Source organism: Microtus oregoni, unplaced genomic scaffold, assembly GCF_018167655.1.
Source record: "Microtus oregoni isolate MIOR12 unplaced genomic scaffold, Mior012 000024F_ref0000369, whole genome shotgun sequence".
In the NCBI taxonomy this organism is placed as follows: Eukaryota; Metazoa; Chordata; class Mammalia; order Rodentia; family Cricetidae; genus Microtus; species Microtus oregoni.
The window spans coordinates 32,858,784-32,875,755 of NW_024543083.1; the positions used below are offsets into that span (position 1 = coordinate 32,858,784).

Here is a 16,972-nt window from a genome sequence, read left to right on the forward strand (position 1 = left end):
CCTGCCCGCATCAGGCGAAAAGTTCTCCGGAGACGCCTGGGGGAAGGTGCTGGCCCACGGTTCCCAGCAGCTACCTCTCCTAACCTGAAGGTAGTGAATTCGTCTCCCCCTACCCTCCCCAGAGAGGGGCTTTGAGATCGACCGAGAATTTGGCTAGAATGGATGGGGAAAGAACCCAGGACTCAGTTCAGGCCTGTACCCCAGGAGGTCAATAAGTCGGTGGTAGCCCCCGAGGCCCCAGGTTCCCCTGCCCCGGGGCCGCGGCAGGTCCTTGTTGAGGACAGCAGCGACCTCCCAAGAAACCAGGTTTTGTGCTGCTGGAGGCCAACGGGGCAGGATGCAGCGAGTGGGCAGACCAGACGCCCTGAGTTAGGCAGCACCGGAAGGGCGCACTTGGCCCACTGACTCCCAAGGCTGTCGCGCTGGATTTGGGGGGCAGCTAGATCCAGAGGGGAATTTAAAATAAAAATAAATAAATAAAAATTAGAAAAAATAAAATAAACGAAGGGGCGGGAGAAAATAGGTGAATGATTACTGAGCGCAGCCTGATATCAAACAACACTCTCGAGGGCGCCTTGATCTTTTTCATCTAGCTCACAACCCCCAGGTCTGTTTCATTTCCACTACTGTTTCAATGAAGTGAGAAGCTAAGGTACTAACCGAGGTGGTGGAGTGTTAAGGCCGCCTTGGCTACCTCCAACTCTTGAGTTTGGGGTACTTGGAATGGGTACCAGAGAAGCCAAGCCAAGTTGGTCCTGCTGCCTGCAGGCCAGACTGATCTGGAAGACACTTTCCCCCCCCCCCGTGCCCGCAAAGGCTTGAGGTTGAAGGTCTTGTTCCTTCATAAATGGCTTCCAAGTCGCTTATCAGCTCTGATAGCCTTCAACGTAGAATAAAACAACCTGATTGCAATTAGAACGTCCGGGTTTCTCTAAATCGCCTGCCCACCAGTTGTGGGGGCATCTTTTTGTGCAAAGCATTAGTTGCGGGGTTTTTTTTTTTTTTCTTTTTTCAGGAGAGGAGAAGTGAACACTGTGTGCTCAGAGAACAGCAAGGGTGTATGCACTGCCCCACCAGAAAGAAGTTCAGAGAATGGGGGGCTTGACTTGGGTGCAGAAGGAAAATCTGTAATCAGAAGGCCTCCTGCTGTGTTGGGAGAACTCTGGAAGGACTTGGAGGCAACGGTCAAGTGGGGTTTCTTTGCTTGCTTGGGAAGGTGGGCCTTTTGTCAAAGAGGTTGGCCAGTCAAAAGGTGCCAGACCCACACTTGGCAACGACATGAGCGTCTGTCTACCGCCAGCATTCATCTCACACTCCCCTTGTAACTCGGAGAATGTCAGGCTGAACTAGTCCTGAGCCAAAATTCCAACCCGGTGTAAGGCTGAAAGCCGGGTTGGATTTTGGTAGTTTGGGAAGTTGGTAGTCTTCGACCAGCTTTGTAGCCTCTGTCGAAGGGAACTGTGAAGGGCAGAGACAGTAAAATGACACTAGGGGCGCTCTCACCAAAGAGCCTGACGGCTTGAGCCCTTGAGTGTCTGCTCTTTTCCCTGGGGTCTAATCTGAGCTGTACCTTGGCCAATCTGAAGTTTCTTTCTGAAGTCACACTCTTCTGTAGATGGCAAGAGAAAAACCCCAGGAGGTGAAGAAGACTGGTTTCGTTGTTCTTGCTGGAGAATGCCTTCTGTCAGCAAAAAAAAAAAAAAAAAAAAAAAAAAAAGCACAAGTCACACGGGTTTCCTGAAGTATCCAAATGCATTCTCAATGGAATTCTGCTTTTCCTGTATGCAAATAACGGCCTCGTGTGAAGTTGGATGCTTTGCAAGAAAAATGCAGTTCCACTTTTTCATTCCTCCAGTTTGGGGCCTGTGTTGACTTAAATGGGCACTCACACAAGTATGAAAAAAAAAAAGAAAACCATTCTCTTTTGGAAAAATGGAACAAAGTAGCGCTTCTCCAATCAGAGTGCAGATACATAAATCGGTAACAACAAATTTGCCTCCTAGTGCTGCGCATTTCCAGCAAGCATCCTGACTTCTCTGTTTATATTATGACTTTGCTGCCTGCAATTATTTTTATTTTAATTTTCTGTCACTTTAACAGAAGCCAGACCCTTTCCTTTTAATGTTTTGTACACAACATGTTCATTTTGATAAGATGTTCTTTCCTATCCTCTTTTGGTTTGCCTTTCCTTGTTTAGAGTTCTATATCAGAAGTTTCTAATATTTCTGCCTCTCTTTTTTTTAAGAATTTGTCCCTGTCTTGCTTTATTTGTTTGTGTGAAATTTAGTTTGAAAGGAGATCAGAGAGAGCAGGAGGGGTTTGTAATAAGAGAATGACCGAATGACCTAAAGGCTGATTATCTATCATTAACTGGAGACTCGGTGTACCCAAATTACCAGGAAGACCTCAGTCTGCCGGATCCTTACCCGGCCAGAAAGCAACCGTGGAATGCACGCACTGAAACAGACCCATGACATTGCAAGTGAGGACACTGCTTAAACATAGTTTTCTTGGAGGAATTCTCCTTCAAAACTCAGCTCCAGCTGAAGGAATAAATCACTAAGTCATAATATGTCATGTACAGGTAAAAAAAAAATCGGTACTCAAATACTAACTTTTGAGTTTTTTGCAACTGACTTTCTCGTATTGTTTCATTAAAACCAAAATTGCAGGTAATTGTCTAAGCGCCAGAGAATATTGAGAAATCAAGACAAGCTGCTTTTGATCTGCTCAACCCCGGACTTGTAAAAATCGAAGTTTGCCATTAATATTGACAATAAAAGTGTTTCTTTTTGTTAACCTGAAACCTAACCATCCTGGTTCAAGTCCCTTCCTTGTCTATAGGCAAAGACTGCAGAAGAATGCAGAAAGAGCTTGTAAGGAGCTGTCAGATCTAAAGCAATCCATCTATGTGCTTCTGCAAGTGAAGCCACATTGTGGAGACTTCCCACAAGTGCCCCCAATATGGCACTTAGGACTGGGAAGAAACAGGACTCGGGTCATAAGTAAATTCTCCAGCTCCACAAATGATGCATCAGAAGCCCCATGTGTTAAGCGGCCATTTCATTCCTATTTTATTCTGGACCCCAGACTGGATGACATGCTAGCTTAAATCCATTGCTGGCGAGTTCAGAGAGCGGGAATGCAAAATCACATTCACATTCTCATCGGAATTCTAAATGGTTTCTTTACAGCTCAGAGGGAAAAAAAAAATTCTTTTTATCTTTCATTTTTATTTTATTATTCTGATGTTTTTATTGTGTTTCTTTTTTATTTGTTAAGTGCTGGGAGTGTAAGCCAGGGTCTACTTTTCAAATATTTATCCAGCCCTGAAATATTTCTATGTGTATGCAGCTCTTAGAGTATGTTGTATAAATCCTGAGGGATGTATTGTCTTGTAACACTTTTATTCTAAGCCCAGGATTTTACTACAAAGCGGCAAAGGTCAGATTTATCATACTTCTTGAGACTACTATAATAACAACTCATAGGTTAAATATAATATTATTATATGTAATACTATCTTTTGCAATGCCTATTCACAGCACATTTTATGTTGCCTTGAGCCTGAATGAGTTATTTTTAATTTACAGATACCTGTCAAAGTACCAAATTCTTCTTCATCAATGAGAACTCTCCTCAGCAGCAATCATCTCGTTAATACAAGAACGCAGTCATGGGTTATTGAAGAAAATGGAAGATCTACTCCAGGTCATAATGGACAGTAGGATTTTCCATAGAGAACTTAAGGATAAACTAGTGCCTCGGTCTTCCACGAGTCTCAGGTTCAGTGCCAAGGGCAAGTAATGTATAAGCCCCAACACTTCTGCAGAGGGGGTAAGTCATGGGAGAAGAAAGAAAGGAAAATGAGAGGAGGACGGAGAAGAAAAAATAAAGGGAGAGATGTCTAGGCATTTAGCAAGTCCTGGCTTTACAGTTTGCTAGGCACACTTGAACTAAAGAGTTCATTTTTTAAAATCAACCTCCCCATAGTCATCCCTGCCTTTGAACCAGCCCCTCCCTCCTCCATCTGCAACAGATCTGTTTTGAATGGAGAACTAAGAGGAAGAGGGTCTACTCCCCAAATGCTCCACCCTCCCCCAAAAGCCAAGAAGAAATTGTTCAGAAGAAACGAAAGCCACATAAGAGTCAAGGGCACCTTCTCCTGCCCTTTGCTTTTTTGAAGCAGACGGAAGATTTCAATCGCCAGGATTCTCTACTTTGAAACATTGTTGCCATGCCTATACACAACCACCACAAAAGGAAAAGACAAAAGCCCTATCAGAGGGCGACCTTTGCTGCCACTCAGCTGGGAGGCCTTGTTCTGGATGTCCTAAAACACAGAGGAACTAAGTGGCTAACAAGTAATGTGACAGAGTGCCCCCCAGTAGAAAAAAGGCCCGAAGGGCGATGAGAGTGTCTAAGAAACAGTGTCTTTGGAGCAGGTGAGGCAGAGCTTGCATCTTCTATAAGATTCCTTTTCCTGACACCTTCTGGACTTGGTACTCCTTTGGGGTTCTTAGCATGTTCTGGAGTTCACCGTGGTATAGATAGTTAAAGGAATGTTCATGATCAATTCTCTGCTACTTTAGTTAGGAAAGGAAGGTAAGAAGAGGTCTGAAAGATGATGAAGGGAATTGAGCCATAATTCCTGTAAATATAAAATGTGTGTTTATGACCTTCTGGCCTGGTTCTTCTCAGAGCCAGTTTATTTTGAGTATTCCTGAGCAAAGCACAAGATACAAAACTGTCCTTGCCTTTGAAATAATAAATACCTCGAAAAGATCTGAATTTCCCCTAAAAAGAGACTGAAGTTTAAAAAAAATATTTGGCTTAAACAGAGCTTAAAAGAAATATCTCACCCGGGCAAAATGCTTGCAAGGGGGGTCCCCAGCCTTTTGCTTGCTCTTTGATTTCTTTTTTCAGAGAAAGAAAATGCTAGTAAAAGAAAAGAGACAAGTGACATAGGCGCAAAACAAATGTTTGAAACCAGCCTTGCTTGTTTGGCTGAAAGAAGATGTACTGTGAAACTTTGGATACACTATCAGCGGCAGAGAAGTCTATGGACAAGGAATCTCCAGCACTACCCTGGACCTGGGCTGCCTTCCTGTGATGATGTACAGACCCAGGACCGCTCAGCCCTAGGTCTCCCAGGAGACAGATGACCCTCTGTAAGGTTCCTCCTGGGCACCCAGAATGGCCCACATCCAGAATCATCACAGTTCCTTGGTTTTTGGGGATTCGAAATGTGTACCCTAAGGGAGTAGTTCTCCAGAGGCCTTAATAGTACAGCCCAAGAGTGAAGGAGCAGGCTGATATCAAAGCTGGCAACTCTACACCTGCCTTCTCAGCCCACCTTGTCCCTGATCACCAGTGCCACCTTCACCACATCAATCTGTTAGTTATCTCAGGACCACCCCTGCATGGCAGTAGGCCACATAAAATGGGGACAAACTTAACACAGCATCTTAGCTTGGTAGTTTTGCAAAGCAACAAGCTAACCCCACATCCTAAGCTTCCTGAATAAAACGGGTCCAAAGATGCTAAAATGAAAAGGCGAACAGACCTATTAAGGACACCACTCAGTTAGAGCCAGCCAGCTACTACAAGGGAGAAACCACCAAAACTTACCCATTTGTCCCCTCTCTCCAGCTACCTCCAGATTGCCTTTCTGACGCTCTTGTCTCTGCATTCGGGTTTCTGAGATACACGAAGCATCAGCCCCCTGGTTTGTACCTTAGCCCATAATGGTGCTGTCGGTGCAGAAAGATGGTCAGATTGGCCTCTTTTACGGCCCCTTTTCTGCCCCCATGCTATCCACTTCTTTTATCACTTGTGAGGATGCTATCTGGAGCCAGGCTTCTTGTTGTTATTGGTTTGAATTTAAAAAGCCTGAAAGGGGGGCTAAAAGTAGCAAGTTCTGGTCCCTAGATTCCAGGGCCACTGGGAGACAGACAGCTTATCCATCCTTAGCCCTATCTTTCTCTGGATTCTTCTTCTATCTCCCAAGCCTCTAAAAGTCGATTTCCTAAGGCAGCCAAGAAACTCACTTGCTTATTTTTTTCTTTTATCCTTGCTGGCCACGGCACAATCATCTTACTTGGTCTACCTGCTCTTAAGGCCTACATATTTTTATAAACACACTTTTTAAAAAAGTGTATCGAATGTCAGAGGATTGAACTCCTAGTATTTACTGGTTCAGGGTACCCTCCTGGTGAAAACGTAAACAGAATCCTCCACCGCACTACCCCTATTCTTTCCTTGAAGAAATAGTTCTCTTGAAAACTCTCACTGTACACACCCCCCCCAACTACAGACCCACCCAAGTTGGGTCATTATTTTATCCTGCTACCAAACACAATCCTCTGGGCTGGTTAGCAAGACTGGTTCTAGCTATTTCCCATCCAGGATTTGTTCTCTGTCTTAGGACACTGCTGGGAGCTGAAAAGGAAAACTGGCCCTATGGACAGAAGATAGGCCCCAGTCTTTGAGTTTTCTCCTTCTCTGCCACCTCGCTCCATATATTCATATTTTAAAACTCTCAGTGAGACTACCACAATGCAGTAGCCAGCAGGATCTCAGTCGGGAGCCCATGGGAGCAACCAGTTGGGCCCTCTCCAATTCCTGTCAATCTGGCCTTCGAGACCGAACCATAGCCAGCCAGGGGCACGAAAAGGACTGCCCATGCGGAATCCTTAGGCTGGGTTCTCTTCGATGTCTTGAACCAGACTGCCCCTGCTTCCAAAGAACGATGCCCAAGTTGGAGTCATTGGTGTGCCTTCTGCCTGGCTACTTAGTTCTCAAGGCCAGCCAGCCCTAAACTTGGTCGAAATTACAGCCTACGGGCATCTGCTGCACACCCTGTTGCACACCGACCTCCATCAGGCGAGTGAGCCGAAGGAATCTTCACACAGGCTTGGCCTCTCCAGGCATCCGAGGCCAAGGCCACAGGGTGATTTCAGCTTCTTCCACTGACCGCCTCCACCCGTGCTGCTAGGGGTCTGCCTGAGTGCCCCGCGGCCGGCTCACTTACAAGTATAGAGATCCATTTTCCGTTCTAATGCGTTCAAGATCGCCAAGGCAAGCAGTCTAAACATCCACGAGCCTTCCTCCCTGCCTGCCTCTTAAACAGCCGTTTAATGGCTCCCCTCCGATAACTAAACCTGGTTTCCACAGATGCCCGCTTTTATGGGGGAGGCAGGAATGCAGAGATATATTTATATGTTTGTTCATAAAAGCTAGAAAATAAGCTTCGAACACGCTGTAAAAACTATTCAGTTACTTACCAAACAGGCTAGTTAAAGCAGCGGAACACGGGTACTCGCCACACCACAGATTCGAGAAATCGAGGTGCCCCACTTTGAAAACATCCAAAGTCTGTCTTGGGGTTGCTGCACCAGAAGAGTATGCAAATGAGTGCATCTACAAACCGACGTTCCCATCCACCATCTTTGCAAATTGTCACTAGAACCCGAGTCATCCAAATCAATTCCTAAGCAAAAGAGTCACTGAAATTTTTCCAGCGTCTACGGGGTCAAAAGAGCGCTGGGTACCAGCCTGGTCAAAGAGAGTCGGCTGCTCCCAACTGCACCTTAATGGGGATCCGTACTGCCGCCACCAGACTCTTGTCGCCACCACACCGCCCCCCCCCCCCCCATCACTTCTCCGGCGGCACAAAACTACAGGAAGCTGCCTGCTCGGTTTTGTGCCTCAGTTACCTACCTCCCCCCCCAAAAAAAAAATTACTTGACAAAAGCATTATCTGCGTTCCTTCTTCCCTTCACCCCAACCCCCGTAACCAGAAAAGAAAGTGAAATAATACTGTACCTGGTTTGAGATTCTTCAATATTGGGGGGGGGGGGGGGTTAATAGTGAAGCATCTATTAAACACTTGAATTAACCTATGGCTGATAAAAAGTTTTTTTAACCCTGCCCCCCCCCGTTTTAATTATCTTATAGTTATGAGTGGACAGCCAATCCTAGAAGAGGACCTCAGCAATTAGCAACGTGAACATCAAAAAGTTTTATTGCGGAGTGCGCGAGGCGCCGCCCCCGCCGCCCCGGGATTGGCGTGAGGAGCCTCTGACGACATATATTAACCCGAGCGGCCCTAAAGATGTAGCTGTACATGGAGATCTTGCTGGGAAAATCGACTTCCTCCCCTCATCGAGTCCAGCCCAGAAGAACCGCCGCCGCCACCCGGGAACTCCTACAGCCACAGTGCACACCCCTCCGAGAGCCCAGTCGCCGCTTCTCAGCTCCAAGACGCCTTCAGGGGCCCCAAATTCCTGTCGCGAGAGGAGAGGATCTTAGAAAATGGATGCGCTGAGACCTCTCTGCAAAGCCTCCGAGAGAGCCTGAGAGGAGCGAGGACAGACACGTTACTCGCAGCTTTTAAAAACAAATCACACTCAAGGACCAAAACAACCAAAAAATTTATTAAAACAATAAGCGCCCAAGAACCCAGAACGGGCTGGTGGGGGAGGGGAAGGGGCGGGAAGAGGAGGGTCGCACCGAGGTAACTCCACGCTGAGCAGCGACCCCGCAGCCTCCCGGCACAGCCGGGCCGGCTCCTCTAGTCCCGGCTCGGACTCTCCCGGGATTCCAGGTCAGCTTCGGAGTCAGGAGTCCCGTGCCCCGGCAACTGCGGGACAGCCTCGCGGGAGCCGGCCGGCACTTTTGCATGAGCACCGGAGCGCTCTGTCTAGACGCTGCAGCCGGGAAAGCGGGAGCCGGCGCGCGGGCTGTAGAGCCGGGCAGGCAGCGGCGGCGGGCAGGGGCGCACCGTGCCGGGACCAGCTCGCCGCGCCCCATGGGGAGCCGGCGGCCGCGGCGCAGCTGAGGCGGGCCCGGCGGGCCAGGCGCGGGCCCCGGGCTGCAGCGGCCCCCTCTGCGGCTGCCGGGCCGGCCCGGGAGCCCGGGGGTTGGGGGGTGGGGGGTGGGGGAGGCCGCCGATCGTCGAGGCCGGGGCCCGGGCGGAGGGCGCGGCGGGTCTGCGCGCACGCTGGGGCGCGTGGAGGGCCACGGAGGGCGAGATGAGTCTGGTGGGGGGCTTTCCCCACCACCCCGTGGTGCACCATGAGGGCTATCCGTTCGCCGCCGCCGCCGCCGCCGCTGCCGCCGCCGCCGCCAGCCGCTGCAGCCACGAGGAGAACCCCTACTTCCACGGCTGGCTTATTGGCCACCCGGAGATGTCGCCCCCCGACTACAGCATGGCCCTGTCCTACAGCCCTGAGTATGCCAGCGGCGCCGCCGGCCTGGACCACTCCCATTATGGGGGAGTGCCGCCCGGTGCGGGGCCTCCGGGCCTGGGGGGGCCGCGCCCGGTGAAGCGCCGAGGCACCGCCAACCGCAAGGAGCGGCGCAGGACTCAGAGCATCAACAGCGCCTTCGCCGAGCTGCGGGAGTGCATCCCCAACGTGCCTGCCGACACCAAACTCTCCAAAATCAAGACACTGCGCCTGGCCACCAGCTACATCGCCTACCTCATGGATCTGCTGGCCAAGGACGACCAGAACGGCGAGGCGGAGGCCTTCAAGGCGGAGATCAAGAAGACCGACGTGAAAGAGGAAAAGAGGAAGAAAGAGCTGGTCAGTACTGGGGCACTGGGCGGTGAGGGGCTCGGGGTTCGTGGGACCGCTGTTCGGGTCTTCCTAGTAAAGTTAAGAAATTGCACACCTCATTCTTTGGATGCGCTGTGCGCCAGTTTGTTTTCGCCAGGTTGTGGTGGGGATGGTTTTCTGCAAAAGGTGGGAACACTGGGGGATGTCAGCGGCCGGATGAGAAAGGTTTAGACGCTCGCTCGGAGTTTCTGGTCTTACCTTGAGGTTCTCTATTCCTCTAGCCATTTAGAACCGGCCTCCTAAACTGTAGGGACTGACCCATCTCCCAATCGCCCTGGCCGGGTCCCCTCATTCTGAGGCCATTAGAGCTATCTTTTGGTTCCAATTCAAGTTTTCTTTTCTGGGTTCCAGTTATTTCACTATTGATCACATTCCCCACTCTAAAACGAAGGCTGCCTCTGGCTCCAACACTAAGAAAATGTTATGTTTATTCACACTGCTATGGCACGGGAGAGGTGACCTGTAAACGTTAGGTACCTTTAACGTAAAAAATGCAACTTTAGTTTCTCTTTGATTGTAATGTTAAACCGTAATTCCCAAGCGCTGGACGTCACGAGTATTTCTTACTTTATTTGGATGCTCATTTTAAGAGTTTAAAAAAAAAAGGAGGCATTGTGGTCATTGTTATTAACACTAACACGAATTTATGCTAGACATTTAAAGTGTTCTCAGGTCCTTACCAACTGCCTGGAAATGGTGCTGGGGATAGGTCTACGGTCAGTTAGGAGGAACCTGGGAAACAATTCCATTTGTGGAGGTTTTCTCCTTTGTGGCTCCAAGCCCTCTGATTGCTGCGTAATGGAATGATCTTCCAAATAACCAGAGCTTTCAAGGGCCTTGGAGACGAACTGCAGAGGGCACAGAAACGTGCTGCCTGGCTGGAGAGGCCCAGGCCAGAATGTGAGGTCGCTTTGAAAGTAGGATCGCTATTGAAAATGCAAGGCAGATTTAGCACCGGCCCCTGCCTTCTCTCCTTCACTAGCAGGCAAAGGGAAAATAAGACCCCGGACTTTCCTGTAAACGACTAGAAATCGGGCCGTTGTTTATAAACTTTCCACTGGGCCCTGGAGCATTGCGAGGGGAGGCCTCGGATGTATCAAAAACACAGGAAACCTGCCTAACTTCTGCTGGAGCCAGTACCCGGAGTCGCCCCTTCTTAAGCTCTTGTACTTAAGCTGTGTCCTCCAGCCTGGGAAGGGCTAAGGTAACGAGGACCAGGTATCCTCCCTAAACGTCTCTTTCCATTTCTCTCCCCTCTTTCTGTTTAGAACGAAATCTTGAAAAGCACAGTGAGCAGCAACGATAAGAAAACCAAAGGCCGGACAGGCTGGCCGCAGCACGTCTGGGCCCTGGAACTCAAGCAGTGAGGAGAAGAAAGAGAGCTGGGGAGCTCCGGGCCGAGGCGCCAGATGCAGACCCAGAACTCTCCGAAAGCCCTCGGACTCCCTTCTGAGGACTTCTAGCAGTTGGATAATCCGGTTTATTTATGTGCAATTTCCTTCCCCCATTTTTTGCCCCCCCTTTGAGGCATCCGCTCCCCAACTCCCTCTCCAAAAAAAAAGTGGATATTTGAAGAAAAGCATTCCATATTTTAATATGAAGAGGACACTCCCGTGTGGTAAGGGACCCCGTCCTTCTGTGTGTGAATGTTCCCTCTTGGCTGTGTAGACACCAGCGTTGTCCCCTCCCCCACTGACCCAACTCCTTCCAGATAAAGAAGTGGACACTAGTGCATATGTGAAGTGTATCTTTAATCCTCGGCCTTTGGATATAAATATTCCTGGGGGTTATAAAGTTTTATTTCGAAGCAGAAAGCAGGGCCGCTACCATTTGTTTTGCGGGTTGGTTATCTAGTGCTGTCATTTCAAATGTCCTCGTTCCCCATTCGAAGATGTTTCCACCAGCTACTTGTTTGTGCACTTCCGTCCTCCAAAACTAAGTGGAATTTAATTAATATTGAAGGTGTAAACGTTGTGAGTATTCAATAAACCACCGTGTGTTTTTTTTACAAAAAAAAAACCTAATCTTTATATGGGTGATACCTCAAAAGAATTTTGAAAACAAAGCTGTTATCCTTGTTTTCATAGTATTTAAAATATCCAGAAGTAAACTAAATTATCGTAATTGCCTCCAACTTTATTTGAAAGAGTCAGTGGTTCTAATCAATCAATGTGACCTGAGGCTTCCTACATGAAGGAGCGCATATTAAAGTGAAGTGTCCCGGTGAAAAGCCTGACCAAAGGCCTGGGCTTCCATCCAGTGGTATCTTTTTTCTTCTTCCCGAGCCTCTCAGGAGACTTTGGGCGGTCTTTAGGAGTGCCTGGCTGGGAGAAGGGCCTGTGCTTGGTGCAGAAGGTGGAAGGGTGCCCTTGTTTTATAGGTATCAATCGGAAGCCCCGTGCCTGGCGCTTCGTTTTGTGTTTGGGGAGCGTGTTTTTTCTGTGGAGGAGGTGTGAGGAGTATCCCCGGCCTTATTACAGGCACAGGAAATAGTCTGGGGCGTTTAGTTCAAAATATAGGGCTTTCATCCAAGGTTTTTTTTTTTTTTTTTTTAAGACAGAGAAAAAAGGAGAGGAGGGGGTTTTGCTTGCCGTCCAGATCGGAAGATTCTCATCTGAGTGGTGGCGATGGGGGAGGGGAGTCTTTTGAAAGAGTCTATGATTAGGTAACAAGGAATTTTACGTCAAGTAAGAAATCGAGAACAAGACCACAGATTTAAAGGGGGGCGAGAGGTTGGGTTAGATTTACAAGGAGCTACAGGGAACTCAATATTAACTGCTCGGTGTCTGAAGTCTTCGATGCTGCAGCCAGAGCAAGTGGCGACCTCCCCTTGTCTAAAAGCGGTCGGGAACTTCACCCAGTCCCGGTCTCTGCTGTGTCCCGGTCCTGTACCCCAGAAGAAAGTCCCTGCGGCCTGCTTTTCCCAGCGAGGGCTTGGTTAGATAGAGCTTTACTCTTATCTCTAGAAATCAAAGAAACTAGAGTACTATTAAGAAGGGGCTTTTTGGGGGTGAAGAACTAGGGAGGAGGGGAAGGATTTTGGGGAGGGAGGAAGATGAAAAGTATTAAACCGGTTTGATTCATGAAACTCATGTATATAAATTCGGTGCTGTAGAGCCTTGCCAAAGGGTCTCCGTCTTTAGGCATCCCTGCGGTGATGTTCACACCTTGCCTTTGGGCACGGACCTTTGAGCATTCCCATGGCTCCCTGACCAGGGGTGGTCTGCAGTTAGCCTGACCAGACCTTCGTGGGTGAAGGTGGGGGGCGGGTTGAGAGGTATTTCGGACTTCTGCGGATGGCTGACAACACAAGGGCGAAGGGTTAGAACAACTAGGCCAAAGCGATCTGAACTTTCTCCCCTTAGGTCAGCCGGCACTGGGCCGACCTGGTGGGCAAGGGGCTGTGTTTACAGACACTTGCCTTTGTTTATAAGGGGGGGGGGGATAGCCCAGGTTTTCTGTAGCTCTTGACTGTTTGGCCAAGCAGCTCTTCCCTTTTGCCTGCAAAGGTCTACTGCATCTTTACTTTTAACAGCTCAGAAGGAAGATTACAGGTTCTAGAGGTAGAAGAAAGGGCGCTAAGAGAGTGGCCAGTGAAGGGACTGGTGGTGGTTTAAAGACATTTCTTATCTTCACCATGAGCCTGGGCTTGGGCCTGCTTGGGGCTTCTCTTTGGGCCTTAATGCACTCTTGGTTTATTCAGGCTTTCTGTTTTACTAAAAACCAGCACAGGGAAGTAAAAGAGCTTGGTGTGCTGTCCTGGTGTTACAGTTTCACTAATCCTCTCTTTAGATGGCCACCCTAGGTATCCACCCGCTTTGACTATCCAAGGCCACTGAGCTGCAGGGCCTTCTCTCACTCCAGCCTGCCAGTACTAGGCCCTGACACCGAATCCCACGCTACTATTCCAACCTGCCAGGAAATCCCAGCAGGCTAGATATCCAGCTGCCTTAATACTTCAGCCAGCAGAAAGCCCTGGGTGCTCCAGCACCTCAGTTGAGCGACCCCTCTAGCGAGCCACAGTCCTGAACTAGGAGGACACTTCAACCTCCAGAACACAGATTATTCTTTCCCTCAGTCCCGAATCTCAATTGTTCCCAGCATCCCTATCCGCCCAATAAACCTGCCTTGCCTTGTCAGACCCTGATGAAGCGATGAAGTGAGCAGGATTTCTGCTGTACTTCCCATGTTTTTCTCGTCTACAAAACGTCTCTTTTTCTCCTTTGTTTAAAAGCAGTAGAGGGCAAAGACCCCAAGCTCCTGCTTGTGGGACGGGCTAAAAGGCCTCTGTTTTAATTGCTCTGATAATGTGTTTGCTGCCATTTTGTTAAGAGCAATCACTCCTGCAGCGAATTCACAAGCGTTCTAGACAGACCGGAGCCGACAAAAATGTAGGATTTGACGTTAAAAGCTAAATGGGAAGCTGGGGTGCGGAAGGTGAATTGATGGTCGATCTGGCTGTCAGGGTTTGGCCCCAGACCTCCACGCACGAGGAAAGCCTGATAACCCTGGAGCGTCTGCAAGCACCCTGGAGCGTCTGCAAGCAAGCTAGGGATCTCTCTCTCTCTCTCTCTCTCTGTCTCTCTCTCTCTCTCTCTCTCTCTCTCTCTCTGTGTGTGTGTGTGTGTGTGTGTGTGTGTGTGTGTGTGTGTGTGTGTCTCAGAGTGGACCTCAGTATTCTTCTCAGCTCAGTCTTTCAGGACTTTCGTTCCAAGAGAGGAGCATTGACAGCAGCTTCCAGAGCTCGGGTAACAAATGAGAGCTAGGTCACTGCGGGTGGGGCGGGGGGGACTTTGCCTGCCTCCTCCCTCCGCCCCAGGACCACACTAAGGAAGTAGGGAGTCAGGGAACTCTGGTTAGGCCCGTTGGCTGCAGTATTTTCGTTGTGGGCCTCAGATCTTAGGCCGCCTTTCTGGGTTGTAAAAGGCTTTTGATTTCACCCATGAAAATGGATGCAGCAGTGTCTTGAATGAAGACACTCTTGGGGACCCTCTGAAAATGTGTCTGCCTGAATCCCACGTGGACCAGTGGCTCAGTCCCCGCCCCTCACCTGTAGTCCTGCTGGCTGCTGCCCCAAAGCTAGAATCTCAGAACTAGTGTCCTGCAATGTCAAAGTAGGTGGAGAGAGTCAGGGGGCAGTTAAGGATTTCAGATTTGGCAGAAGTGTGGAAATTGAGAATGATTTCCAATGCAAAACTACAAACTACAGGAGGCGGGGCTTTGGAACTCCTCTTGAGAGACTTTGAGGGGGAGAACCTGGGCCAGGTACGAGGGCCTGAAGTGTTTCCAAAAGGACAGCAAACTGTAAAAGATGTCACAAAAGTCTGGACTTGCATCTGAACAGAGGGTCTCCAAACTGCAGGGATCGGCTCCATTATCCCTGTGTCTTTAAACCTGTGCTATTTCTAAAGTTTGCACAGGTAGTGGGTTTCTCTTCGATTGCCGCTTGACATGCGCCTTGCTTCTCCCTGTGCGTGAACTATGTCTACGTACTCGGAGTTGGAAGAAAGGTTGGCCAATGGATGCAAAGCGGAGTTGGTTTTAGAAGGAAGTTTGTGGTGGCATAAGCCCCATAGACTGCTGAATCTGGGCCCTGGCCGCTACCCATCCAGTCATGCTATCTTAACTTGGGAGAACCGGTGCCTCTCAAAGCCAAATCCTCCGGCCCAGATCTTCACACGAGGAGAGGGCGCTAACGAGTCTTCCGAATACGCGAGAATTCTCTTCCAGTCCAGTCCCCCAGCTTTTGGATCTCTAGGACAGAAAGAAAAATCTCAGGAACCGCCCTCAGACTGGGGTTCAGAAATCGGAGACCCCCACAGCCTAAAAGGTGCTCGACGATGCAATGAATTGCTCTTGTGGAGATTATCGGGGTGGGGGTGCATTAGGTATTTTTAACTTTTTAAAAGAGGAAGAAGGGAGCCGCTCCAAAAGAGGAAACCAATCCCACGTTTCCGGGGGCCGGACAGTTCTAAAAGCGCCGCCTCACCACCCAGCCGGTGTGCTACAGTAACTGTCTGCCCCAGTTCTAATTAGCCTAAGAACGCTGAGCTGCTTTGGCCGGCCGGCCTTCTAGAAGTTAACGCAACAGAATCTCGGACTCCTGCGCGGTTCTAAACTTCTTCCCGGGTTCTCAACGTTCCACCCTACCCAGGCCGGTTCTTCATCCAGGAGCGCGAGCATCCAATCCCCTGCACACACATTCCCTCCAAATTTCTCCCGGCATTTCGGCCGCTTTGATGATCAGATGGTAGAGCCCTGATTACAAATTTATTCCCGGCCTCTCTGTCCGTCTTTATCTCTGCTATTAAGGACATCTGGGAGTGATTAGTGCCGCGCCTGCGCCCGGCCGCGCTCTCCTATCTCGCCGCAGCGGGGCCCAGAGCCTCGCTGACGTCAGGGCAGACGGCTCGGAGCCATCCCAACAGAGCTGGGTGTAATCGGCTGCTGCGCGGCCAAGTTCTCCCGGGGCCAGGCAGGCAGCTGGAAAACTCCATCCGCCTGCGCGAAGAGACCTTCTTAATATATATATTTTTAGCCTAGAACACTTTTTTGTTTTCCTTGTTTGGGGTGAGAAGGGGCCAGTTGGCGATGCTTACTTGAAACCTTCCAACCCTGTCCGTCATGAGCATTCTTTAGTAAAGCCTTCTTCGATTGGTCCCTACCAACCTTAGCTCTTTGGCTACCCCTGAGCCAAGCGCTGCTTCCCTTCTTGAGCAGAGTCAGGAAAGTAACGCCAGTGCAAAACGAAGACTCACCTGGATGCGAGAGGGACCCTCAAGAAACTTCTTAGAGATAGTTAGTGCCCCGCCCACGGCCCCTGCCTGAGCTATAGTCCCTAGGACCAAATGATGGAAATTTAAGCCTAAGGAAGGGGACGACCTGGCAAAAGTTGATTACAGAGCATGACCTCTCTTGAGGCTGCCACCTCTGCACCTGCTGTTGCAGTGAGCTGCCCAGTTAGCTCTTAAGCTAACTAGCGTGGCAGCTTTATACTGTGTTGTGTTGCAATGTCCAGGGCAGAGGAGTGAGGTCTGTGTGTGAATCCTAGACGCTCAAGACCTCTGAGGAGCTGCTACCTGACAGACAGGTGCAGTGGGATGATGAACCCAGTATCCGAAACTCTTCAAGATGGAGCTTCTCATTCCCCAGAGAACTGACAAAATTACAAACCCACCCCTATTTCATCCAAACTTCCAAAACTTCTGATTGGGCAGGCCATGGGCTTCATTTTAGAGCTTGCAATTCTTAGAACACCCGCAGAGAATTCTAGAAACATGGCCTGGGGCCACACCAACCACCATAATCAGTCCAGGGTCTTAGAAATGTCTTCCTTGGTTCTCCAGAAA

General features: G+C 49.4%; 1 protein-coding gene across 1 annotated transcript; it reads left to right on the forward strand.

The window, feature by feature from the left end:
- Positions 1–8,955: 8,955 nt before the first annotated feature.
- On the forward strand, positions 8,956–11,744 carry Hand2 (heart and neural crest derivatives expressed 2). Its single transcript, XM_041673509.1, has 2 exons — positions 8,956–9,590; positions 10,892–11,744. Exons 1-2 carry the CDS (start codon positions 9,036–9,038, stop codon positions 10,988–10,990), a joined length of 654 nt encoding a protein of 217 aa, XP_041529443.1. The 5' UTR covers positions 8,956–9,035; the 3' UTR covers positions 10,991–11,744.
- The last annotated feature ends 5,228 nt before the right edge of the window (positions 11,745–16,972 follow it).